The sequence below is a fragment of the Schistosoma haematobium genome, chromosome 1 (assembly GCF_000699445.3).
Source record: "Schistosoma haematobium chromosome 1, whole genome shotgun sequence".
Taxonomy (NCBI): domain Eukaryota; kingdom Metazoa; phylum Platyhelminthes; class Trematoda; order Strigeidida; family Schistosomatidae; genus Schistosoma; species Schistosoma haematobium.
In genome coordinates this window covers 37,241,675-37,268,661 of record NC_067196.1, presented here as the reverse complement: position 1 = coordinate 37,268,661, position 26,987 = coordinate 37,241,675, and the positions used below count along the sequence as shown (strand labels likewise).

General features: G+C 34.5%; 2 protein-coding genes across 3 annotated transcripts in view; one reads left to right on the top strand and one right to left on the bottom strand.

The window, feature by feature from the left end:
* The window catches only part of DRAM2_3 (DNA damage-regulated autophagy modulator protein 2), a 43,374-nt gene extending 39,404 nt beyond the window's left edge, over window positions 1–3,970 (top strand). Inside the window, exons 9-10 of one of the 2 annotated variants that reach the window (XM_051217561.1) lie at window positions 285–401; window positions 3,577–3,970. In XM_051217561.1, the coding sequence (XP_051073943.1) occupies window positions 285–401; window positions 3,577–3,648 (189 nt within the window). In that variant the 3' untranslated portion in view covers window positions 3,649–3,970. The remainder of the gene's footprint in view (window positions 1–284; window positions 402–3,576) is intronic. The other variant, XM_051217560.1, reaches the window with a different exon arrangement.
* Window positions 3,971–4,686: 716 nt separating this feature from the next.
* Window positions 4,687–26,987, bottom strand: DRAM2_2 (DNA damage-regulated autophagy modulator protein 2). The gene is made up of 9 exons (XM_051217554.1): window positions 26,730–26,987; window positions 21,104–21,224; window positions 19,751–19,804; window positions 16,183–16,250; window positions 12,956–13,104; window positions 8,981–9,152; window positions 8,273–8,343; window positions 6,154–6,270; window positions 4,687–4,920 (listed from the first exon to the last, which is right to left on the bottom strand). Exons 2-9 carry the CDS (start codon window positions 21,172–21,174, stop codon window positions 4,864–4,866), a joined length of 759 nt encoding a protein of 252 aa, XP_051073942.1. The 5' UTR covers window positions 21,175–21,224; window positions 26,730–26,987; the 3' UTR covers window positions 4,687–4,863.

The following is a 26,987-nucleotide window of genomic DNA, read 5'->3' as shown; positions in this document are numbered from 1 at the left end:
AAACTTCATGGTAATTAGTCACGTTTATCTAGTGTAACAATTTAATGTCAGATTTTTCATTAATAGTATTGATAATGAGATTTAATTATAAGTACAAAATAATGATAATTTAGCTATAAATTATGAATATTTGATAATTGTTTATAAGATATGTAGTTTTACTATGTTATAATTGATTAATAAGGTTATTTCAGTTTAATCTTACTTTTATTTTTGGTAAAATAACATTTCAATGAACTTTGGTATCAATCTATTGAATTTGTTTTTTTTTAAATTCTTAATAGGGTTATTCGTTTCATGTAGTAAGTAGTATGTCGGAATGGATTACAGCTTTATCATTTATATGCTTTATTTTTACACTGGTATGGGAATTGAAAGATTACAAAGTACATGAAATAAAGGTACGTCATTTATTGTCCCTAATAACATTATTAATGGGTTTTTTTACTGAAACAGTAATCAAAAAGCTAAATTCTTTTAAAATCTTTAGAAGTAGTATCTGTACGTAAAGAAATAATATATATGGAGCAAACCACGTGAATAATTTTTGTCAATGATATTTCTATTTTACTTTGTCTTAAACTGCTCTCAAACACAGAAATATTTCTATGGGATCGAAATATGTGACCAACTCAACTATGCTAGACGAATACACTGACGAAATATAATGTCCCGTACATGATACATTTATACCCATAAAACTACAGCTGTAGAGTTTTGTATGATTTTATTGCGAGTATAGTTTGTACCAATCACATATTTTACATATGCAAACACTATACATTACAATTAGTAAGAATTTATTCCATAGCGTCAATTAGATTTATGGAACCTCATCAAATTTCACTGAAGAAGGTGGAATAAATTCCACCTAATAACACGTGAGTCTAGACCTGAGGTTCGTTGTTTAGGGGAAGAAAAAGTGTTTGAAAATGTTACATTCAAACTGTGACATGTCTCAACAGCAATCAGTCAGACAGGATGTAAGCAGAATAAGTTGTAAAAGTCCGCTCCTTTTCAAAATATCGTATAAATGTTTTTTTAAAAAAAACAGTATGAAAGTCTCGCGATCAAACCACATATCTTGCACAATCTGACATCTCCAAAAAGTCTGGATGAAAATGAACAAATTTTATGAAGATTACAGGAATTTTTGCCAGTTTATAGACATGATCAGTTTGATGTGGGTAGCAATGTTAAACATAAAAGAGCTATATATAATCTTGGATTGTTTGAATTGTTATGGCTAAAAATTGTTTATGTAGTACATTTTCCACAAGGATTACATTAGCACAGGGTATCAGTTTTCTACTATTATTTCTTTGTAAATGTATATCCTGTTAATGTGTGAAGTGTGTTCAAGGTCATTTTCAGTGCCACAACGAAATGTTAATAATAATCTTATAAGTAGAGATAATAAAATAAACGAAGCAAGAAGCAACAGCAATAATTTCCATTACAGATGTATTGGTATGCACGTGCCATTTTGTTTAGTGATCCACTGTTCGAGCTAGACATTATTTAAATTATTTTAGTATACCAGGGACGCTGTAAGATTCTTCGATACAACACAGCATACACCAATGCAGTCACAATTGATGGAGATTTGGAAGATGTAAAGACTTTTACATATTTGAACAGCATCGTTGATGAACATGGTGGGTCTGATGCAGATGTGTAAGCGCAGATCGGTAAAGCAAGAGCAGCATATTTACAGCTGAGGAACATCTGGGACTCAAAGCAACTGTCAACCAACACCAAGGTCAGGATTTTCAATACAAATGTCAAGACAGTTCTACTATATGGGGCAGAAACCTGGAGAACTACGAAAGCCATCATCCAGAAAATACAGGTGTTTAACAATTGTCTACGCAAAATACTTCAGTTCCATTGGCCGGACACTATTAGCAACAACGTACTGTGGGAGAGAACAAACTAGATCCCGGTGGAGGAAGAAATCAGGAAGAAGCGCTGGAAGTGGATAGGACACACATTGAGGAAAGCACCCAACTGCATCACAAGACAAGCCCTCACATGGAATCCTCAAGGCCAAAGGAAAAGAGGAAGACCAAAGAACACATTACGCCGAGAAGTGGAAATAGACATGAGAAAAATGAACAAGAATTGGGTGGAACTAGAAAAGAAGGCCCAGGACAGAGTGGGTTGGGAGAATCCCGACCGAAGCTGCTACCTTGACGCGGTGGTCGGGCTTGCCTATCGTGATGACCCAACCGAGCTATATTGGCTGGAACATATGTTCCTGTAGGTTCTACCATGCCGGGCAGGTCGATTGGAGAACGGTAAGACTAAAAGCAGCAACTCAAGGTCTGAGGGCGAAGTCATAATGCTGACTGTAGAGAGGTGTGACAGAAGTAAGGTGTTTCCCTCGGACAACCAGCATCTGCAGCGATGCTGCCTTCCCACAAAGAGGGGTGGGGTTAGAAAAGGTCGACCCTAAAAATGTCACACCTCACCTTACCTCACGGATTTCCGTCTCCGGCGGTAAGACCCTTTGAAAAACGGAGCTAACACGTCAAAAACCTTCCACAAAAAGGCCGTGCGCGACCGGCCTCAAGCAGTTGTCCCCTGGGCTCTGCGGTCACGCTCCCAGGTCGTTAAGGCCAACACTAATCCAATTTCCTTTTCAGGTTCCTCAAGAAATACCCTTCCACGGTGTGGGCAGCCGGGAAGTGACATCAGCCCTCATACCCGTAACAGCTGACTGGCTTGGAGAATGCTGGTCGGCGGCCTATGCTCCATTGGGAGTAACAGGCGTAAGTGAGTAAGTACCAGGGACGCTCTAGGTGTAAAATATTTTCAGTTAGGGAGGTTTAACGAGTGGAATCGTGTCGATAGCGATCAAACTCTTAATGTTCCTATAAGTTCACTAGTAGGATGGGATATACTTAAAGGTCTAAGAAAATTCAGACCATAGATACAGCAAACAATTGATAGTGATTTTATTTCATGGACAGATTGCGGCAAATTATTCGACTCACAAAAATTGAATGATAAACAGCTACGCAGTTTATTACTGTTTCAGCATATTGAATTGCACTAGTGGATGTGTAAAAAATTTATTCAGTATTTTAAAGAAAAAGATTAGTTAAAGTCTCCGCTTCCATGAAGTGTCGATTACAAGCTTATTGCACAAGGATTTATAGTTTAAAGTACAATCATTTAAGATAATTTCCTAATTGAGTCGATACAAAATATATTAGACATCCATTTTAACACAAGCGAACTTTTTTCATCTTGGAACTCAGTTGACTTTCCTAAAAAAGTTTTAACCAACCAGTGTCTTGTTGTTTGAAATAACTACAAGTGACAGAGAAAAAAAGACTTAATGTATTAAAAAACCATATGAAAGCTTTTTTTGAAAACAAAAAAAGAAGACCTTCGAAATGAAACTTTGATTAGATTATTTGAATTCGATTATCAAACCGTTATTCTATTATAAAGTTGGATAAATTATAATTAACTAGATTGTATCAGTTAGCTATTATAATAGTGCTTGTGTGGTATATAATTTACGTGTCAGTAGTATTGAAATTTGTTTTTTATTCATCTTTATAGATTGTTCATCGATGGAGTATAATAAGTGATGATAATTATGGTAATAATAATGATGACAATATGCTTTCCTAGAATTTCTTTTTCTAGATTTAAGCTACTTTTAAATAGATGAATTTCGAATCACATCTCTTATCTGTCCACTGTTCTTTTTCATATTTAAGATTTCTTTATTGAAGTAGAAGATCATTTATAACCAACTTTTTATGAAATTATATTTGCATAGTTAACTAATCCTTTTTTTAATTAAAAGAAATCGTGTATACTTGTCATTTTGTTTTAACTGAAATAATTTATTACAGATTTGGTTATTGTTTGTTCATGAAATCATCATATAAACTGTAACTGTCTCATTATAATTTCATGATGGAAGTAAAAGAAAAATTAATTTTATCAAGTTTGTTGTTGTTTTGTAGTGATATTATGATGTAAAAAAGTTAAAATAAAGATCGTTCCGAGAATAGATGACACATTTAGTAGACTAGTTTATGACACTGTATACTTGTGAATACATTTAAAAGTGAAATGATGCTATTATTTGTGAATTTGAAGATATTAAAAAAAAATCTTCATGTATTTCGGTCTACTGCTATTACAAAGTTAACGTCTAATAATTACCAAATAAATACTCATGTAGGATAGTGTATTTCAATGTTCTACCTGATATCACTGTTACACATGTTAATCATGATGTAGTAATTATGTACATGTTCAAATACACGGCTTTAATCCAAACGTTTTGTGTTTGGATTTCTCATTACTCAAAATGTAAAAAACACTGTATTGTAGGTTTATTGATGTATGGGAGATGAATTCACGAAACTTGAAAATCAAATCACGAGTGTGATTTAATAAGTAAATGTCACAACAAATCTTTTAGCCATTTGGTCTCAGGTTCACAGAAAGGTCAAAAATTTCGGTTCGGATTGCTGGGTAGTATTACTGGTCTATACAAACTGTGAGCTTCAAGACTGATTACTAAAACATGTAATTGACCTAGAAGTCAAGTTATCGCTAAATCGGAAGAGGAATTTCCAAAGTGCAATTAGATTCTGACGTGTCAGTGGTTGTTTTATTTTCTTTTTTGCCTAACAAAACACAGAAGGCTTAATATTTTTCCGAATTAAATTCGTTCTTTCGATGAAAGTAGAAAAAATTACAAAATCAACATTAAGAAATAGATTACATCGTGTATTAAGTTAAATAAAAATTGTAATCCTAATGAAATGGATTAAAGCACTTTGTTCTTATTCACTGAGTTATAGTTACATAAGAACAGAAAGTGATGGCTTAAGCGAGGAGAGGTGTTTGTTCATTGTTTTCATGCGCAATAACTATACGCCTTATCTAATATAAAAAAAAGGAAATTAATTAGACAGTTAGGAATCATCATCCACAATATTAATAAGTTTGTATCAAAATCAATAACTTAAAATCATAATCCAAACATATTTTGCCAGTTAACTGATGTAGTGTAAGCATTGGATAGAATGATCGTAATAATGAATTATAAACAAATTACTGGCAAAAAAGTGTAAATTAATAATACTGGGTCTATGTTTACATCTAACTATAATGATAGTAATTGTATAACCAGCACACTGGTCTAGGCATTGTAAATCAAAAGTATTATAAACAATGGGTGTTAAATGCTGTAGAATCTTTGTAGTATGTTAAACCCACATAGGTTATTTTGGCCTCTGGACAGATCAGTCTGTTTCTTCTCCCTGTCAGTAATTCGCTTGTTTATCCTGACTTTTATGATCGCATGTGTGTTGACTATAAATATCGGTTCACTCACCTTATCCACTGCGCGTCATTTCGTTTCTCTGATCGTCTGTCTGGACCAACGATTGTATGCAATATACGTATTCGAAATCTATTCTCGTGTTTTACTTATTTTAATCCCGTTATTCACTAACGCGAATTAATTCGATAATAATAAACGAGAATTGGCGGCATGTATATTTCGATAACAACCATCCATACGATCAAATCGGAGTCAGATATAGGGGCCACTAAATCTTAACTAAGATAAATGACTTATTTTTCTTATTCAATTAGTTGGGGTTGCTTAAATGAAAGCAAATGGACTGAAAACTCAATAATGATGATAATAATAATAGTGGCCATTCCTAGGATATGATGAACAGGTTCAGTTTTTATTTCTCCAGAACTTTAAATTTTTATTACTTATAAGTCTCAGTATTGTTAAGAATACCTAGGTTTTCTAGGTATACTGAACAACCATGGTGGACTTTCAGTTTATCAAATGACCACTACACTATTTTAGAACAAAATGAATTTTATTTGTCGACTTTGAAGAAGTGACTAGGATTAATTCACGAAACGTCAGAAATACAATTTTCTAATCATTGCGAAATCACACCTGTATCATTTACATTTATTGAAAATGTAATTGAGCACTATATCAGGAGAATACGTTAGTCGTAAGACCAACCTTGCAAAATTTGATAGTGGGTGTCGTGATGATAGTTCTGCATATTTGTTCTTATTAGACATTGCCCCATAAAGTAAATGTTACGATTATAGATAATAACGACAATAGTAAAAGCTTACTTTAACCGACTCCAACTCATAGTTCCTCAGTTCAAATATCATAGAAGCGAAAAACAGTGAGAATGTGAAGGACATTAACCATTCGCAAAAGCTACTCAATGCATGATATTTGAAACCCTACATAAAATAAAATAAAATATAGTATTGATGAGATATAAGTACATTTCTACGTTATTGAACTATCCCAGATACTGACTTTTCACGTATTATGTAATCTTTCTCATTGTTATCATTGACTCATAAACTACCTTGATTGGTTTAATAATTTCGTATATGCATATAAATATTACTGTATATAAGAGTAAAGCCTGATGAGGATCTAAACGGAAACAATATTGTTCTAAAAAGTGAAACATTAAAATTACTGCAAAAGCTATATAACGTAGAGTAATGTATTAATATAGTCCCGTTTATATCATAACACGGTTGTTCAGAAAAGGATAGCAGGATAGGATCCATATTCCTTAAATTAAAGAATGTTTATGCAATATGTATACTTAGTCTTCAGTTATGTATTTGCATCTTGTTGTGTATTCTGCGATCCAAGTTGATCATAGACTGTCTTCTTTATCTTTTATGATCTGCAAAGTACTGTGCGTAAGCCATGCTTATTGACTCCCTAAATCTCTTCAGCTGTGTAGCAACTCCCAAGCGAAGTTCCGCTAAATGCCACTTATAGGCAATCTTGTAATTTATCTATTATTAGTTTTATTCTATTATATTTTTGGTACTATATAGAATTTTCAACGCGAAGTATTTAAGTGAGTTTCTGTTTTTTATTTCTTGATCGATATTGACAATAAATATTGAACGATCCCCAGTTAGATACTAGCATTTCAGAAGTCGACATCTAAATAATATTTATTCTTTTCAATGCATATGGCCAGTCATCACGATGTCTCCGATTATACGTTTTTCTAACTTGTACAGCGAAAGGTCGTAAACTTTTCACAAACGCACCTGAATAGGTTATACAATTAATTGATATGATGACCAGTTAAGACAAACAAGGAAACAGATGCTTGTTGAAATATTAAGTGGCACGAACAGGTGGCCGAGATATTGAAGCAGGTCGCTTAAACTTACATAATCATACCTTAATTAAATGTTAACAAACAATATAAAGATGCCATTTTTAGGCTGTGGGCATGCTTATTTGATATGTATTAATGAAATTTACAACGAAGACATCTTTGATCAGTACGATAAAACTAGGCGGAAAACAGTAGGTAAGGGTACTTCAAAAACACAATAATCTATACAAAGATATACTTTGTTTAAATAGAATCACGACTGTCAAACTAAATATCATTTCAGATACATCAGTGTAATTTAATAATTTAGTAATTTGGATCTCAGTTATACAGTCGACAAATTCTGTTGTAATAGACATGAATAAATTGTCTAGATTAATGTAATCATAAAGATGTGCGGTATAACTGAATATAGGATCAATAAATTAAGCAATACAGAATAAATTACTGTATTGTATAACAACAATTAGTTTTTTTTATTTACCATTGATTACAGTCAATTACTTAAGTGCTATTTTTTCATCAGATGATCAGAAGTTATGAAAAAAGAAATCAAATAAAACTTGATAATAATTACATCTATAATATACCTGTAAGAAAAGGAAATAATTGGATAATAAACAGAATAATGTGTAATTTCGTGTACAATAAGTGTAAACAATTATTACATCTGATCAACTGAATAAACAATAACATTATGAAACCATTCATAATAGCTGAAGAAACTATTTGCAGTCATAAATCAAAATACACATAGTAGGAAAATAAAGAGGGAGATCTAAATACACGTAAAGTAGGCAAGAATGATTTGATTCAATAGTGTTACAATGAAGGAGATCCCAACAAATAAACATTATTGTTGAGTGAAATAAAACAAATTAGTTAAAAACTGATAAGTTGATCAACAATTATACGACAATAACTTAATAACAGCAGCTTAATATCATTATTCATACAGAAAAAACTCCCAAAATGATACTAATAATAATAAGGTAAATTATATATATATATATATATATATATATATATATATATATATATATATATGATGGATTTAAAGTGTTTTAGCAACGAAATAAACCTACCACTTCAGATGGATCCCATTTTCTAGGGAATGGACCATGGATTCCCCCAGCTAAGTGCCCAAAAATGAACACTAGAATTAATGAAAAAACAATAACACATAATTTAATATGGCTCGTTACAAAAAAAGACAAGGTGACTGAAAGTCGATCCTAGGAATTTCTTTTTTTTTTGAGTTAACAGTTGTAATGAATAATCTATACAATGCAAACAGTAACACTTCTTTGATACTGTACGAATAAATAAAATAAGTGACTCTATCAGAACTGTCAAATACTGAGAACTCTTGTCCTAAGAATTATACACTTTCATTTTGTCAGACTGTGTCACAAATATTTATACAAGCAAACTGATAATGGTTTATACTCGGAAATGCAAGAAAAAAATTGAGTTGATTCCGAGTGGATTTTTGAAACAAGTTAGATGTATACTCATCAGATGATAAAAAACTTTACTAAATTTATCGTCTGAGGGAAACTGGAGAAATCAATCACAGCTATCGATAGTCAACAGAATTTTTTAAAATAATTCTAAGCTAAATGAAAAAATAAGTGTAAAGCAAAGTTATAAGTAAAACCTATCAATGTTTATGTTGGACGTGTGTATACGCATGTACCCCCATTCATTGTGTGCAACTTAGCTGAGGCAATGAAATAGTATAAATGAAAATAAAGATCGATCTAATAGTAAAACTTTAAAATCATACGCACCTCCCAGATTCGCGAGAAAACCACAAATAGTTAAAAACAGACGGAATACATATATCCTGAAATTGTATTCCAAATGTCTACGTGTAGAATAGGTGACTAACGCTGAAAATACGATGCCCAGTCCGAAAGTCATCACTGCACCGATTAAATGAACAACTATTAAAGATGCTTCCTAAAACAAAACGAAAAGATAATTAACTACATGTTATATGGAGAAAAAAAAATCGTCTAACCTACACTAAACTACTTATAAGTAGATGAAGCATTTAAAGTAATATCCAAATCATGCCAACTAGAGTGGCAGTTGTTTACCATATAAACCATTGAATCTGACAATCGGTCACTAATTTATTTAAGATTCTGACGCATAAGCGATTATTTCACACGAAGTTGGTAATATCATATGATCGTCTAAATTAAGGGGATTTAAAGGACAGAATACTATGTAATGGCACGGAAATGTTGAGAGTACCCTTAGTAAATCGTCGTCCATTCATTAATTACTTGAAATTCCTCAATAATCATTGGTTGGGAAAGAATTTCCTGGATTGGATTAAGCTAACTAGTTAACGAGCTCATTTTAAATACTTCCATTTCTTCAGATATCTTATTCAGAGATTTCGGTTGGAGTTACATCCAAACCAAAATTCACTGGCATAAATGATATTCGATACTCTAGAGTTATTAATTATTTTAGACAACTCTTAGAGTGACATATTATCTAGATTAAGACGAATAATAACGACACAAATTTTACAATCATGAATGATCTTCTAAATACATTTAAAATTAATTCATTGTATATTAGTTGAGTTCAAAATGTCAACAATCCATCAAAATCTACACATGATGAAACTGAAACATGCAATCTACTTCTGAATTTTTAAAAAACATTACATCATATAACAATACTAAAAATAAAGAGATCCAGTGTCAGGTACAAAATCACTTCATTCATAGGATATATGTATGTGCAGTTAACGGTCAATGAAAACCAATAAATTCAGGCAAAATATACATTTAATAACTTGAAACACATATATTGACACGTATAACTTGTATCAATAATGATGCTTTTAATAATAGTATTGTAAAACAATCAAGTCATAACTACTGCGACCAACTTTAATACAACAAATTAGTTGATTGCAATATTTCTTATTTACAGACAATTTGAATAATATATCTCTATAGTCGGAATTTTTGATAGTATTATTATTTTTAGACAGAATTAATATGCGTCTACCGTTGAATCAACGATAACTAATATCAGGACAGGAAGAGGACAACAGTAATAATTTAAAATGAGATAAAAAGTAAAAGGATCTTGATATTTAATAAATGAAGATACATAAGACCTCTCATCATTATTTTTTAACAGCTCAAAAACTTCAACAACACTGACGTTTTGAAAGTTCATTAAAACTTATGGAAGCAAGCTAGTCTACTCATGCATGTCATGAGTTCAACGATAACCGTAGATTCTTGCCCATACAGATTTTGCAAGGTATGAAATCACTTTGAAAACATTCAATTCGTTGGACAGGACTGAAAAATAATGTTACCTGTGGAGGAAGGGTGTGCAAGGGAAGTTTATCCACATTTCGAAGGCTCTTCATACAAACAACTTAGGCAATGTGAGGGTATACAACCATCTCTCTCAATCGTTCCACTCAAGCAATAGGGTGGGGAGGATTGTCAAATTCAACCACTCCTCTGCAGCGTTCCTACTCATGACATTTTGGCAGTACTACTAAACGGAGAAAGTGGTGGTATCATGGATCCAAACTTAGAGATAAAACTTCTGACTTCGAGTAGACAGATGATGATGCCTTACTATGCGATGATACACCTCTACAGATTGAACCTCATCAAAAGGTAATCGATATCCGTATGTATGTTATGTACTTCGAGGCCGAATTCGAAGCACTTCTGGAGGACTGGGAGATATCTGTGCATATACCTGTTTATTGTGGTGATATGTTAGGCTTCCACATGGAGCATCATTTTCGGTCTCTGGAGCTGGTTCTAAAAATAGGAGAGGCGGTCACTTTATGACTTGACACATATATATATGTAATGACGTTATATAAAAAAGCTGTACAGGAGAGGCATCGGCCGGTCCATCATAATCATCTGATTGGGGTCCAAGAGATGGTGCAAATTAGTGGCCTACGACGTTATCGGACATGTATCAGAATAGAAATCTATGAAAATCCTGTTGAAGTTTTATTTCACATTTTTCATAAAAAGGAATGGACCTCTTTAACTAGAAGTCTTTGCCAGTTTTGTAATTAAATTAAATGTACTCCTACTGTATAATACCCTTGTTTGCTCATTTTATTTTTGTTTTACCCTTTAAATATAGTCCCATTCTGTCTTTCTTCACAGTGTTATCTTAAAGTTTTGCGTGGGGTATTTTAATTTTGGTGCCCAGTTGGCTGTACTAGATTATACGTGCATCACAAATTATCACTCTATATAGTATTTAGAAACAAAGAGATATTTCTTGATATCAATAGTTCATCATTGGAGGTTGGAATAAGATTTGGTGAACGAATTTCCTATTTTTAAGATGAAAGAAATCGATACGCTGGGCCAAGCAGATACATCAGACAAAGGCCAAGTGACCAATGAAAGATGCTAGTGAGTGTACACTATTGGTCAGGATCAAATCTAATTGTCCGAAAGATGTAAATATGTGCTAATAGTTGAAAATCTGGTTTAACTTTCTGAGGGATAAATATCAATATAAATGTATATATATATATATATTGGTTAGCTTAACCAATACGGTTTCCTACTCACTCTTAGTCTGTTTATTGAACTAGCACGTTAAGTTAGCCTGGAACTTTAATTGGAGTGCTGACGAAAGAATTTCTAGAAAACTCCTGACCACAGTACTTGCAACACGTATGTTGTTGCATGAAGTGGTAACTTCGGCAATGATGCGTTCACTCTGAACTACATTTGGTCTTGCACTAATAATTAGTGGATAGTATCCAGATTTCGACTCATTATGAAGCACTTGGTTGAGTTCTGTTCGTGATTACGTTGACTGAATGCATAATGGTTTCCTCTTATCTAATATAATCGATAACTTGTCGGCTTTTTATCCCTTCGTCACCGTTATGATGTAGGATCTTATAATGACACTAAGCGCAGCCCAGGCTGAGTAAGGGATAGAAGTGGTGAAGCCATGATATTATCACTATGTAAGTCCCTCAATGACTTTCATTAAAAACGCACATAAAACGGTGCTTTTGGATCGAAACAGAGGGGACGCGTTAGGCTGTAATGATAATAATAATTTATTTATTTGGTAATGAACCATATCTAGTTCGGAAAAATCAGTAGTAGTTCATCTGAGTGTGCTGCAGATATAATGGATTGGACTTTATTGAATGTGGAACCAAGAGGCTTGTCGGCTAAAAGTATACTATCAAACCAGTCGGGACTTAGAGAGTTTCGATTAGCGGCAATGAGAAAGTATTTTCTAGTGAGCGATTATTGGAACGACTAACTAGATTTAAATTTACCTAACAATCCCAAGTTAACTCTAGAAACGCTTACAAACTTCTTTTTAGGCAGTTTCGCCGAAATTTTTCTCAGTAAAATACAACATTTTGTGATATATGGGTTACAAGAGCCTCTAAGTTTACCTGTGGGCGTGCAGGTTAGTGGTTGGTTATTAGGGGCGATGTACTTTCCCTTTCCCGATTCTTTTATTCGATGGATATCAAGTAAACTCAAACATAAAACTGGTGCGTCAGTGAATATCCGTCTTTACGACCCAATGCTTTGCAATGACGGTATCCATTTTGATTGAAGAAACATAATTTGATAAAATCCTATTTCCCACGGTCCCACCATGCTTTGTTCAGGTTATTTAAAACAGTCACATCTAACTTTTGTAGCCTTTATGCATTCCACAATCTGATATACTGAACAAAAACACCAACAAAAATTAAATACCTGGAAATTAGCCACAATTGACATCCCCAGTGCGCTTAGACAGCCAACGATGCAAGTAATACGTGCAAAAACAATATGAGAGTTAGGTCCTTCAAGGGCGTATATTACATTGCGCTCATGTAGATACCAACAATAAATACATACGAAAGCTGTGGTAAAGAAAATAAACAAATACAAGCAGCCTAAATGACAATAAAGTACAAATAAATTAATGTGGAAGGATAGTAATCATTTTATGTGGACTCTGTTTATTAAGACTGAAAAGGCTCACTTTAACAACTGTACACTTACACGACAAACCAGTAAGTTTTCTTGAGTATTATTTCGAAGTTAAATCTACTTGCAATCGCTAGACAGCTATCCACAATAAACATGACGGCTGAGGAAAACTATATTGATAGACAATAGAAGGTGAAGGATCCTTCACCTAATCTAAGACGAATCTACAGGTAAAAGGTTGACTCGTGATTGTAATACCTGTTGGATCCACCTAAGAACATTAATTAACTTAACAGCTATACCACGTAATTTTCCACATCCTTTGAAATATGGTGGTAAAACAGTCCATGAGAAGAAGCCACTAAAAAGAAAGCTCTTAGCATAAGTAAAATATACGATATAAAACTTGGAGTATTTGGGATTATATTGTCACTTAAAATTTCAAAAAGCCTTATGAACTGTTTTTGAGGATTTAACTATCTATAACAGTCGCCATACATCTTTGCTTATAATGCTTGTGAATTAAGGCAATATCGAGGCAATTCGCACAGGATGCATATATGCCAATACGAGGCTGATCAATTGCAGTCCTAAACATCAATGAGAAGATTCAAGCAAACAAAACCACGTGAATTTTATGATATTCTTTGCATTAAATTAATATGAACTATGTCCAGCATGACATACAGAGTGTAATCTTGCTATCATTTCATAAACGTAACTTCTTCCTTATTAATTATCAAATGTATGTACAAATCAATACATAAACAAGTGTATTTTCGACTAAATTTTTCGTCGTGCTTCGAGGTTAATAAATCTTCACTTTTATGAGTCTTGGTGTTCTTACTCCTCATCGTGAGAATTGTGGGGGTTCATTGTTTCAAAAATAAGTAATAAGAGAAACAGATATATTACAGTGACTACAAGAAAAATGCCACGTTACATATATGAAGTTTGGAACTACGCTAAAAAACAGGCAAAAGTGATTAAAAGGTGTTAGGTAGCATAATTTGGGAAGGAAAACTCACTGAAGTTTAAGAAAATTAAGAAATATAAAGTGATAGTACTTTATTACTTTAAGTAAATAGCACAATATTTGAAAACCGACAAACAAAAGAAATGTAATCTCGAGTATTAAAAAGATTTTAGAACGTATGCTAAGCAGAATAAGCTGTGTAATCCTATGCAAGATATCTTTCACCGAAAGATAAATGATATGAAGACAAGAAGCAACTGTGATATGCAGTCAGTATTATGTTGATTCATTTAGAAAATCAGATTAAATAACATACTAGTGACAGTTAAATGAGACATACTCCACATTATGAATTTATTCAAGTAATTAATTATTACCGATAGTTTTACTGAAGAACCATTACGAGTTAAAATTCAGCTAATTTTGAAGTAGTATTTGTGAATGATTAATACCTACGATGCAGTAAACAACTATCAGAGAAGCTTAGTGAATATAAATGAATTCACGATAGGCAATTAATTACATTAGTATGAATGAAGAACCAGATAGTGAAACAAATTTGAATTTCAGTCAGTGATAAAGCAACAGGAAATCTACAAGCTCAAACCAACGACTTTATAACAAAAAGTAAAAAACACACTTACGGAGTCATAGAAAAAAGAACTGAGTTTAGAAAAATCACATTGTTTTATGAACTTCGTGAGACTTATTAGTTTATGATGTAGGAGTTACTTTCACGCGCTGGACAACTACATGATTAGTATTAGAAGGGGTTTTGTGGAGATTGTAGTAATTTCAACAGTTGAGATCATGATTCAATTGAAGCTAGACCACCATGGAAAACCTGGAAGCACTGGACGGCCGTTTCGTTCTATTGTGAGACTCCTCAGCAGTGCGCATCCACGACCCCGCCTCGCGGGATTCAAACCCAGGACCTATCAGTCTCGCGCCAGGCGCTTAGCCGACTAGTTGGTTGACTCATGATCTCAACTGGTGAAATGAATACATGATTCACAGTAGTTTTCAACTCAGAACTGATATATTTCTATTCACCTACTATTCTCATTACCAGCGATTGAGAGATTAAGCAAAACGATAAACGACATTTGCCACTAATGCATATTAAAATGAGAGTTGTCTAGGTAAACACATAATATTTATATGGTACTGACCTACTAGAAGTGTGATTTTTCGGAATTAAATTCGAGTCTCGAAATTTATAAAAATGAAGCTCCAAGAGAGCAACATCACTATCCGCAGAAGATATTCAATAACTATAACACAAGATTAAGCCAAAAGTGACTGTGTGTGAGAGGCTGTAATTAACAAATTGGTAATAACTTAAGAATAGTAAATCGTATAACAATAACCAATAGGTCAAATGAAAGCTTGTGAAAAAATATAAATATGGATATTTATATAATAATAGTCTATAAATAATTCCTAGAAGTAACCAGTCATTCATTCTTTGTTCGAACATAACAATTTCTTCGGATTTTGTGAAAGGTAGTTACTTTTCAACAACACACTATATTTCTATGATAGAGTTATTTTGATGTAAAGTAGTTCAATTAAAAAGTTCAGACAGAAAATCGAATGAAGTACATTGTGCAAGCACAAAATGTCTCGATGTCACAAAACAGCGAATTGGATTAGGTAATGTGAACAAACAAGCTTAGCTAGTGTATTCAGTCCAATGTGATTCAATTGACTAACAGACAAATAATTAACAAACGTCTAAAAAAATGAAAGACAACAATTATTTTATCCTGATGAGAACATTAATTAAAACTTCCCTTAGTGTTCATTATAAAACAAGTTTTCTGAAAAAAGCTTTATAATCTGTAAATTACTTAACGACAGGTTTTGGAATCGACTTCGTCCAAATACTTCAAAAGAAATAAAATCTTGATCAATAATTGCAGTGAAATCTCAAACTTAAAAAAAAACAACCAAAGAAAACGCCACCATTAAATAATATACATTTTCAGTAAACCTGTCGTTTTGAACGAAAGATATAATAACAACTTACAAAGAAACGAACATATATTGAGCAGTTGACCAAATACGCAGCTTTCAGGCGGTAGAGCACCAGTATCACTGAGTTACAAAACAAAATTTAAAAACATAACGGCTAATTTAAAAAGTCTAAGAGAATCGCTTTACATAAAAAACACAAAAATTCAAATGAAAGTATGAAAACGATTCACGAAATATAGGTAAACAAATGAATCACACTAACGGATTACAGATTAGAAAGCTACCATTTATGAAATGTACAGTAATACATAGTACTCATTTATCTATAATTATAAACAAATATCAAATACTAGTCTGTAAATAATAAAGAAGTTATCAGGGTTACATTTTGACGTTACATAAATTTCTTTTGATTGAAATGATCAGTCGCTATGAAACGTGAATAGATAAATGGATCAGAATATTATGCGAACATATTAATCTAACTTCAATATAAAGTATTTGTTTTAGAAATCTGTAGTCAAGCAAAATAACAAACATATATAAGTTATAATTGTTTTTTCAATCCTACAGACAATAAAAAATTGCTGCGATAGAACAACTTATGTAAGAAGAGGTTTTCACTAATCACCAAAAACTTCTGCAATTGTAGTGGCGTAGTTATATTCACGTTTTTAAAGGTTAAATAACTATGTCTAAAACTTAATTACATCTATAAACTTCCGGTTACATGACACCCAAAACTGACCTTTGTACTATATACTTTGATAACTTTGAAAGCAACCATATGTGAAAATTTCAGAGTTAATTTAAAACCGAATACATATGAAATTACTCAATTTCTTTCTACTACTTAAAATATTTTATTTCGTGAGTACTGCAACCTGCTTCACGAGGAATTTAATTACTAATAATAATTACATAATAAAATGTAGTGAAATAATATTTAATTTGAAATTATTATAAAGTGAATGCTTTGTAAACAACAAATTTCTAAATATTACAAATAAACGAGTAAATAATTCATAAGCAGTGTTAAACGAGGAGTGTTGATTCCGAAATGACTTCCTTTAACATAGTTTTAATTAATGATATAGCGAGTAATAGTTTAATCAATTGAAATGAGAATGATATATGAAATTGATTTTCTTTCCAATCATATGCGACATGTATTCATCACATCTTAAGGATTATAGGTTCTTAGTTACGTTATATTGTAAATATGTGCTTGGATAGTAAGTTATTGGATTATGATTGCTAAATACAACCAAATTCAATTTACATATATCTGACCGTTAACCTAATAAGAAATAGATCATTTCGAACTATTTTTGGAGTGAAATAAATTCTTATCATCACTCTTAGCTCTTTTCCAATGTGTTCGGATTTGGCGTGTAGATTTGTACTGGGGTTATTAAAAGAACTTAGGAAACCGATTCAAGCTTTCAGTTAGAAAACTTATCAATTAGGAAATAATGTTTTCATCAGCAGAAGAACCACTTAAAATTAAGGGTTACTGGAAAACGTTTTCGTTGAGGTTTGATTATTTTTAACAGTGATCAGTTAAGACCATACACGGGAACAAAGCTGAGACCACAAAATCTCGTAAGTTAGTTTAAGAGCAGCAAAAAAAGGTAGACAGCATAGTATCAATAATCAGTAAAAAATTTAAAAGTGTAAACGCTGAAAGAAATAAGTACAGGTTTAAAAAAATACTAATCATCCAGTCAGCACTGAACAACATGAAAGAAACGTGCAGTCTAATAATAAAAGATTTTAAATTGAATAATTGGAGCTTCTTAAGAACACAGTGTTAACTCAATTGGATAGTAAATATATGGACTACACACTTATAATTATTGAAAAACTTTTTAAAATATGAATTAGATCGAAAAATACCTTCTGTAATCTTCTAACAAGTAAAAATGAAGAAATTTCTGATAGCTAAAGCATCAATTTCGCCAAATTAGTGGATTTTTTGAATTCCTTATATTTTAACAATAACGAGAACTGTAAAGAAATCGAATACGACATCAAGGTTCAAAATCAGATAGCTATGAACTAAAAGCATATATAGTAATTATAACTATAAATAGACTACGCCGTTTGTTCAATTATCTTCCGTTTTCATCTGTATTATCCTATTTGTCACGCGGAAATGATATAACGAGGCGAATGGTGCGGAAATTTAACCTTTGGGATTAATATATTAAGGATCATTTATAATTTTACTTCATAATTAGTAGACGATTACAATGTTGTATTTTTATCTTCTCTTATTTGTAAGCCTCCATTCGATCCATAAATCTTTGTCATGTCTTATTATTCCAGATTTATCATTACTTATTTTTTTTAATTACTTTGGTTTTGCATCATTTATGACGAAGTTATTCTAATTTTTTAATTGTGTTTCTCTGCGGTCAGACATTTCAGGTACATTACTGTAAAGATTTTGAGTTGTAATTGAATTGAATACAATAGAGAAAGGGTCTGTTTTCGAACTTCCTCTTGTTATTAGCCGAATGTTTAGGAGCTCAAGGACCAATGAACGTTAAGGCTTTGGTTGTTGCTCCTCGGTTATTGTTTCAAATAGTACTTAGATGGGTCACCGATCCAACTGACAATATCGGTGAATTAATGAGTGATTAGGAAGAGAGATCATGTAACTGCTTTTCTCGTGAATACATCCGTATCACAGTGGACGTAATACAACTTAGGCAAGCAATCTAGGTCCTTTTCCGACATAACAGTCCGTGCTTTAATAAATTAAGCGGTCAGTAAAAGGATCTTCATTTTTACATTGATTACATTTAGCATGATTTATCAAGTCGCCGACCACTGGTTTTTAATATTGTGAAGACTTAAACGTTAAGGCTTGTAGCTCCTCACACATTTGCAAAACCAACTAGTACTTTGAAGAATGGCATTATGTCTTACATTCAAAATCCTATCTGTCTGCAAACAATATTATAGTTCAAGAAAGTTAAGTTTGGTAATTGTGAAAAATATATCCAAACCATTCGTTGACAAAAGTTAAAAACATAATTAGATAGTAGAACTTTATTACTAAATCCCGTTAAACAAAGGGAGAGCAGTAGAAATTAATGATCGCTTTCTAAGAGTTAGATATTAGTATAAAATATATGGATTAATGGAAATGGATGACACGTTCAGACCAACGCAAATTATTACCAATGAACAGGTAAAGATGTCCCATGGAATACAAAGTTATTCATATCCTAGAAAGAGGTTTCCCATGATAAACTGGACATTTTACCGTGCATATGATCACCATTCCCTCTGTATTTCTTGCTGCTTCAAAATATATTGTGTGAAAAATTCAACTCATTTTGCGTACATTTCAGAATGTGGTAATTAGTTACCCAGACGTTAACCAAACCTAAATGTGATTTGAACTACCAAAGGTACTGACTAATAACGACAAGCAACTGGGCCAAAAGAAACCAAAATATCTGCCAAGTCAACAGAAACGGAACGAACTGAAGAGAAATTGGTGAAATATGGGACTGGAAAATGCACCAAAAAATAGGAAGTAAAAAGCAGCATAGTCTATGTATGAGATATAAATGTAAATATCTAATACCCCACAAATTGCTCACCTTATATATGGGAAGATAATAGACGCATGCTGTTCTGATGTCGAAATTAGGTAGCTAGAAGAAAAAAGAAATTCGAATAAATAACAATATTCAACAAAACCGATGGAATTTATTGTGTTAATAGATTGTCATATCAGATAAGAGTTAAATGATTTTTAACACTAATATATATTATATAAGAGGTCTCATTTCAATTATTTCGATAACATATAGTATCAATAACGTCCACATGACATACGTAATTGATAGCCTATTATATGAAATAATATACATCACCCGAGTCCATTTTAGCGAACAGAAAATTAAAACATTGGAAACTATGAGAAATGGAAATATTCTAAGTTACTCAATGGTTTCATAATCATACCGACTGGTTTGTTGGCACACCTTTGACTTTTAGATTGCTAATTAATGCCCTTAGTTAAGATTAAATTATATCCTCACTTTTCGACAAATTGTTGTTTTGTGGGAAAATGTGATGTTTTCATAAATTATTGACTCTATTGCAAAATTGGTGTTGTAACATTATCTGTACTTCACGGTGAAGTGTAAAAGAATGAATTTCGGTCATTAATAATGCTATTTAGTATACAGCCTCAAAATGCCCTGGTACGGCCGAGAGTGGGAAGAGTCATCACACTCTATCAAAGTGATCTCACATGGCTACGTGCCACTACCAGGGAAGTCCTACTCACTGACTTTTCGAGGCGGTGTTTTTTTACGAAATTGAGAGGATAAAAAGCGAATGTCCGGCGCTTTAACTGAGTTGGTGGATACGGTGAATCCACCCAGGGGAGTTAGAAAACCCTGATTCCAAACCAGTGGTGCACATAAGCTCCAGGATCTTAAGGAAACAAATGGCGTATGGACCAATTGTTGGTCACCGGCTTCCATGGGACTGCATCTTCTTATGTTGATCCAGTGCACTGTGGATCAGTACTTTAGGTCGAAGGCTCCGGATGTGGCCCCCTAGGAAAACCACCTGCTTCGGTTTGAGCACCCGGGCAGTATTCAAGCCCTCACACAAATCGAATGATCTATGTGGCGCATATCTATTTGCTGACTCCTTGTACCAATATTTGTGTTTAAATAAATAATAAATATTTAGTATACAACTACTTAGAGGAAACTAGTGTGTGAGACAGTTAGTTATTTTGGAGAATTAAAGAATTTCTTCCCTATAGGTATTGTCACCGAAATCTGAGAAAAAATTAAAACCTAAATAATAAATTTAACACTAAAACGTGAAAATGCTATCTCGCGAATTACTTATTATTAAAGATCATACAAATGTAAACTAACCACGATTTAAAACAGAGCCAGAAATTTAATTACCTAGGCAGAAGCCCTCACCTTATAGAAAATGTGCCCACAATGGCTAAAATCAATCCAATGACGAAATAATGGACCGCAAATGAAGCCATGAATTAAAACAGCTAAACTAAACGAGATGGATCTTTGAAAATCAGTTGGTCTAAATTTAAAAACACATAAAGGAAGTAAAAGTAACTAAGAAAACTACTACAATAAAGCCATTGGTAGAGTGCATTCAATCAATTGACAAAGTTACATACACAATTAGTAGTGTGTGATCTTCACTTTCTTAAAAAATCCGACCACAATTGCTGCCCGACATGTTAAAACTGCTGCTCAAACACCTCAAGCAAAACACCATTTCAAAAATAAGATACCAATATGATTGGATTCACAACAATTACATTAAACTTCAATTTTAAATACAGGACAGTCATAAATATCTATAAAGCACGTTGAAAAAGCACTATAAACATTTTTTTAACCTCGAAAAACACTTGGAACAGCAACAGGTTTGAAAAGGTAGTTCACTATAAGCTAGAGTTACCAAGTGCTTTAGTCTTCAAGACCTCTACTGTTCATAAAGGATATGGTAATCGTTCTTGATCACATGCGAGATAAAATGCGTAGGACGATGGGAAGAGTAGGATTAAGACAAAACCTAACGATCCACTGCTAAACACTACACCTTAGATTTTCTTGTCTACATATAATAATCGGTTGCATAAAATGTGACCTAAAAATTAAGGAGTCGTGCCCTATACTCGAACTGATTGTTTGGTAAATCAAACTTTTTTATCTCAACAATTATTTGAAAAAAAACATGTTCACAGGCCACACAACCTAATGGTTCAACTTTTTAAAAAAACGCTTTCAGGCTCTCAGTCCTTATAAAAGATGATTTGAACATTTCGGAACAGTAACATGAGACGAAAGGCAATGCGGTTCTAAAACCTCGAGGCTTACCACAAACAACGCGGCTCGAATAGTTAAATCTATGTAAGTTAGCTTAACACGGACTAAGGAGATTTGGTTATAATGAATACTATAAAATGGTTTTTGACATAAATGATACTCTCCTTTCCTACAAACTAGGTAAACGGATTTCCTTAACTTGTGATTAACCCTTGGAACATACCCGTCAGCCGATCAGCTACAACGTAGGACCAGGCACATACATGCATAGGTCCAAGTTGCCATACCTCATTAACACAACAAGATGAACACCAAATTTATAGAAGTAGTTACTTCAATGATAGTAATATATAAAAGAAAAATTGTGTATACAGATATAGTACAGGAAGAAAGAATTAGTCCGTAAAAAGAAAGGTATGAGGGGATTCTAATCTCACGGTTTAAGAGAAGATAAATAGTGTATACACCTACGCCATCGTGATGGATTCTGAGCCATGTTACACAGAGTCTCCAACCATTGGTTACGATAGTCACGCAGACCCCTACCAAGTAGTCTGCACCCACCAACATGGTTCAGTCTAGAAGTTAGTGACTTCAAGCACTGATGTCAAGATTTGGTTTAGCCGCCCCTAACCTAGTTCCAGCCGTCTCCAACACTAGTCAGAGTTGCGAGACGTGGTAATCAGTGTTCAGTCAACTCAACCAACCATCTCAGTTGATGAAGATTCACAACCTCATCAACTGATTAACCATCATTCCCTAATACCATGCGTCTAACCTCACTATTACTTACCCGGTGATCCCACATGATTCGAGTAATATTTCTGAGATATCTATGATCAAATACCAGTAGCTTACGAGTATCTTCTACTCATAATGACCACGTTTCACAGCCGTAAAGTAGGACAAAACGAACTACTGCCCAACGTACTCGTCCCTTAATTGATAAACGGATAACTCGTCTTCGCCACAAGTGATGTAAGTTGACAAAAGGCAAACAGGCTTTCTGAATCCGTGCTGAGATTTCGTCAGACACCAACCCATTAGGGCTGATCAGACTTCCAAGATAAAAAAAGCTGTCACAATTGATTGATCACTGGGTGGTGATCAATCTCATGCCTGTCTAGTCCTTATTAGTGCAGATCGAATGCTATCGATCATGTTGCAATGTGGCCACCAGTCTAGGTGACTCGACACTGCGGGCACTATGTAGCACGAAACCCGGGTCCAGGGTTTCCTGTTGACTACCTCCAACCACCATCTAATCTCAATACATAGTGCCCGCAGTGTCGAGTCACCTAGACTGGTGGCCACATTGCAACATGATCGATAGCATTCGATCTGCACTAATAAGGACTAGACAAGCATGAGATTGATCACCACCCAGTAATCAATCAATTGTGATTACATCTCAGTCCTACAGGAGGTTAGTCACGGCTCGGATAGCTCAGTGGTAACGTCTCTGACTGTGAAGCTGGGTGACACGAGATCGAATCCGCCAGGGAGCACCAGTTCCCTCAAGATTACAGGTACACCTTGCTGACGAGTGCCAAGTAGCACGAAACCCGGGTCCAGGGTTTCCTGTTGACTACCTCCAACCACCACCTAAATGAAGCTGTCCAAGCGTTCGATTACTTCACTCGCTATCTGTAGTTCAAGGGTTGACGCAGACCAGGCCTGAAACAACAACTTGCATTTAGAGGGGAGAGAAGTGCATTCCAAACATTCTGACATTGTTGCTTAGTGCTACCAAAACACTGTATTTTTTAGCGTCTTCAACAAAGAGGACAGTGTCATCTGCGTATTCTAAGTCAATAACTGTACCTCCTAGTAGGAGATCGATGCCCGAAAATTCAGTCGACGAGAAAGTTATTTCCATCAGTAGGTCTATGATGGAGTTAAAAAAAAGGAGAAAGTGGACAGCCTTGATGGACACCACTTGAAATTGTAAAATCGGATGACAGTTCGCCATAAGCTCTCACTCCACTAGTAGTGTTCGAGTAAAGAGCCTTCACAATGTTTATGTACTTTTGAGGTACGCCTTTCATTGACAAACACTGCCACAGAATCTCGCGGTCTACAGAGTCAAATGCTGCTTCTAAGTCAAGAAAGACTACCATTGTCGGACGCCGATAAGTATGCCTGTGTTCTGGAACCTGACGAATGGTGAATATGTGGTCGATGCAGCCACGACCAGGTCTGAAGCCGGCTTGATTCTCTCGTGTTTGCAGTTCACGAGTCTTAGTTAGGAGTCCGATAAATATCAAGGTTAGTATTTTAGATACTACATTAGTTAAACTAATCCCTCTATGGTTGTCACAGGATGATTTTGACCCTTTCTTATATATTGGGACGATAAGTGATTGTGACCAATTCTAATGAGTCTTTTCAGTGGGACATTTTTGCGTCCAAAGAGGCGCAAGTAGATGCGTGCCCGCATTAGAACATGGTCGGAGTCGAAGCAGGTATTCCAGAATGAGCGACAATCCTCTATCGACCCTCTCCCACGATGACTGATGGCAATATGGTCTATTTGTGACCATCGTTGGTTTGGTGTAGGGGGTCGCCATGTTAGACGATGTCTCTCCTTATGCTCAGAATCAGTGTTTGTCAGAAATAAACGATCGTCCGAGCACAGTTGCAGCAGATGTTCACCACTGTCTGTTCACTAAGCCAGAATACTAAAATACTCACCTGAATATCTTTCTGTTTGGTTTAAGCCACCTACCTGGTCATTAAAGTCATCTGCTACGAGTAATATGTATGAGAGTTAAGCGTTTTGAAAAATTTCAGAAAGCTTTCTGTAAAAGTCATCTCTTACTTTATCTGGGCTGCATTCAGTTGGAGAGTAGGCAGAAGCAATGAAAAGGCAACGACGTGTGTCCCTATCCTTCCGAGTTCTTACGGAGCCGTTTAGCTGAAAAGCGCATAGACGACTGTTAATGGGGATGCATTCTAATAGTGCTTGTTCTGTCCTCGTACTCAGTGCCACGTCTACACCTGACAGTCTGAGAGAAAGTCACCGGGTCTCCAGATAAACGGGGGCCCTCCATTTTGGCGAGGTGAGGCTAAGTGACTGAGCACACTAGGATCCTGTATGTGTGTTTTGAAGACATAGCATACATTAATGTTACGAGATTCTAGGGTTTTAGTCAAGGAGGCCTGCTTGCCGATTTGACGTAGGGTGGGTACGTTGAAGGTTACAATGTGTAGTTTAGAGCAAGGTTTCAGTAGACCTGGAACAGCGTTTTGTGCACTGGAATCGTTGGCTATGGTGACACTTGAGGAGGAAGTCAAAAGAAGAATTTTAGTGTTGAAAGTCGATGCAAAAGGAAAAATAGGAAGTGAAGACGGAGGTTGATTATGAATACAGTGGTCTTGAGTGCTGTTAGAGGTATGGGGGCGGTTATCACTTCCCGGTTGCCCACACCGTGAAAGGGTTGTTCTGGAGGTACCTGGAAAGGAAATTGGATTAAAGGTGGTCTTAGTGACCTGAGAGCGTGGCCGCAATGCTCAAGGGACAACTGCTTTAGATCGGTCACCCACGACCTTTTAAGGTAACTTTTATGTTAACTACGTAATTGTAGAGAACTTACCGCCAGAGATGGATATCAGTTGGATAAGTAGAGGTGTGCATTTTTAGGGTCGACCTTTTCTAACCCCACCCCTCCTTGTGGGAAGGCAGAATAGCCGTTATGCTGGTTGTCTGAAGAAAACATCTTACTGCAGTCACACCTCTGTAGTCAGCAGTACGACTTTGCTTTCAGACGTCGGGTTTGCTGCTTTTAGTCTTAACGCTTTTCAACCGAACCGTCTGACATGGTTGGACCATGAGGAAAGATTGTTCCAGCCAGTATAGCTCGATTAATTCATCACGATAGGCGAGCCCGACTACCACGTCAAGGTAGCAACAACGATCGGGTGCGCTACATACTACGAGCAGTATTCGTCTCAAAGTGATACGTTAAACACATCACGCACTTACAGAAAATTATTTTAAGAGAATTCAAGAGTCATCATTTTGATTTGATTCTACCATTACTAACAGGGTCAATATGGATCACAGTAAGAACATAAATAGCTTTTTACTGATCATGAAAAATACATTTTCTTTGCCACTCGATTAACGAGGAAAAAGACGAGATATGTGAAATTAAAGCATTACAGTTTAGATTTAAGACTTGACTTACAATATTACGCTTAAATTCAGCCAGAATGATAAATACTACACATAGTCTCCAAATTGTGTTTGAACAGTGACAAACGTTAGTAGTCAGTAAAATTCGCAGACAATGAGTTGCAACAGGTGGTAGGTTCATAGCGTCTGATTGCCACTAGTTAAAACGGTGAGACTATTATTTATGGATGACCTTTGAGCGACGCTAAAGTGAACTTGAGAGTGAAAAACTACTATCTAGGACTAAATGAGGGTTAAAAAGCAGCTAGAATTCTCATTTACAGTTGATGGTTGGGGTTAAAAATTAGATATAGGGTTTTCATCACGAACTGACATCAGCTATAATGCCAAAACTCTATTTAGCCGAATGTATGGATGAATTTCACATCCGAATTTGTGACTCGTTGTCCTATATCTGGTTGGTTTGTCCATAAATTATGGTCTCGCCATTAAAACAACATACAATATTTTTTCTATGCAGATGTTACAATCGAGCGACTGAAGTGCGGGATAATGGCCACAGATCATAGGTACACAGTTTCAGTTCAAAAAAAGTAGTTTATTGACACTTACTATATGTTTTTCAGCAGCGGGTTTAGAAAACAGTACTAAAACCAAATGAGATGAGCGAAGTATGATTGAAGCGACCTTCAGAGGACAAAATTACCGCTTTCTGATATACAGTTATTATTCCACGATTTTTTAAAGTTTATTTTTCACTTAAGATATATGTAGCTAGGTGTTTACCGTATCGTTCGGCCAAATATGTTTACTTAAAATTCCATGTATTGTGAATCAGTCAACCAATTTATTCTCGTGACATGTTATAAA

Bases quoted from the DNA above. Each gene is read 5' to 3' on its own strand.
- DRAM2_2 (XM_051217554.1), bottom strand. From the start codon at position 21,174: ATGGCTTCATTTGCGGTCCATTATTTCGTCATTGGATTGATTTTAGCC. The intron at 16,251-19,750 runs GTGAGCAATTTG...TTTGTAACTCAG, and splicing joins ATTATCTTCCCATATATAAG to TGATACTGGTGCTCTACCGC. The intron at 4,921-6,153 runs GTAAGCTTTTAC...TTTTTATATTAG, and splicing joins ATGAGTTGGAGTCGGTTAAA to ATAAGGCGTATAGTTATTGC.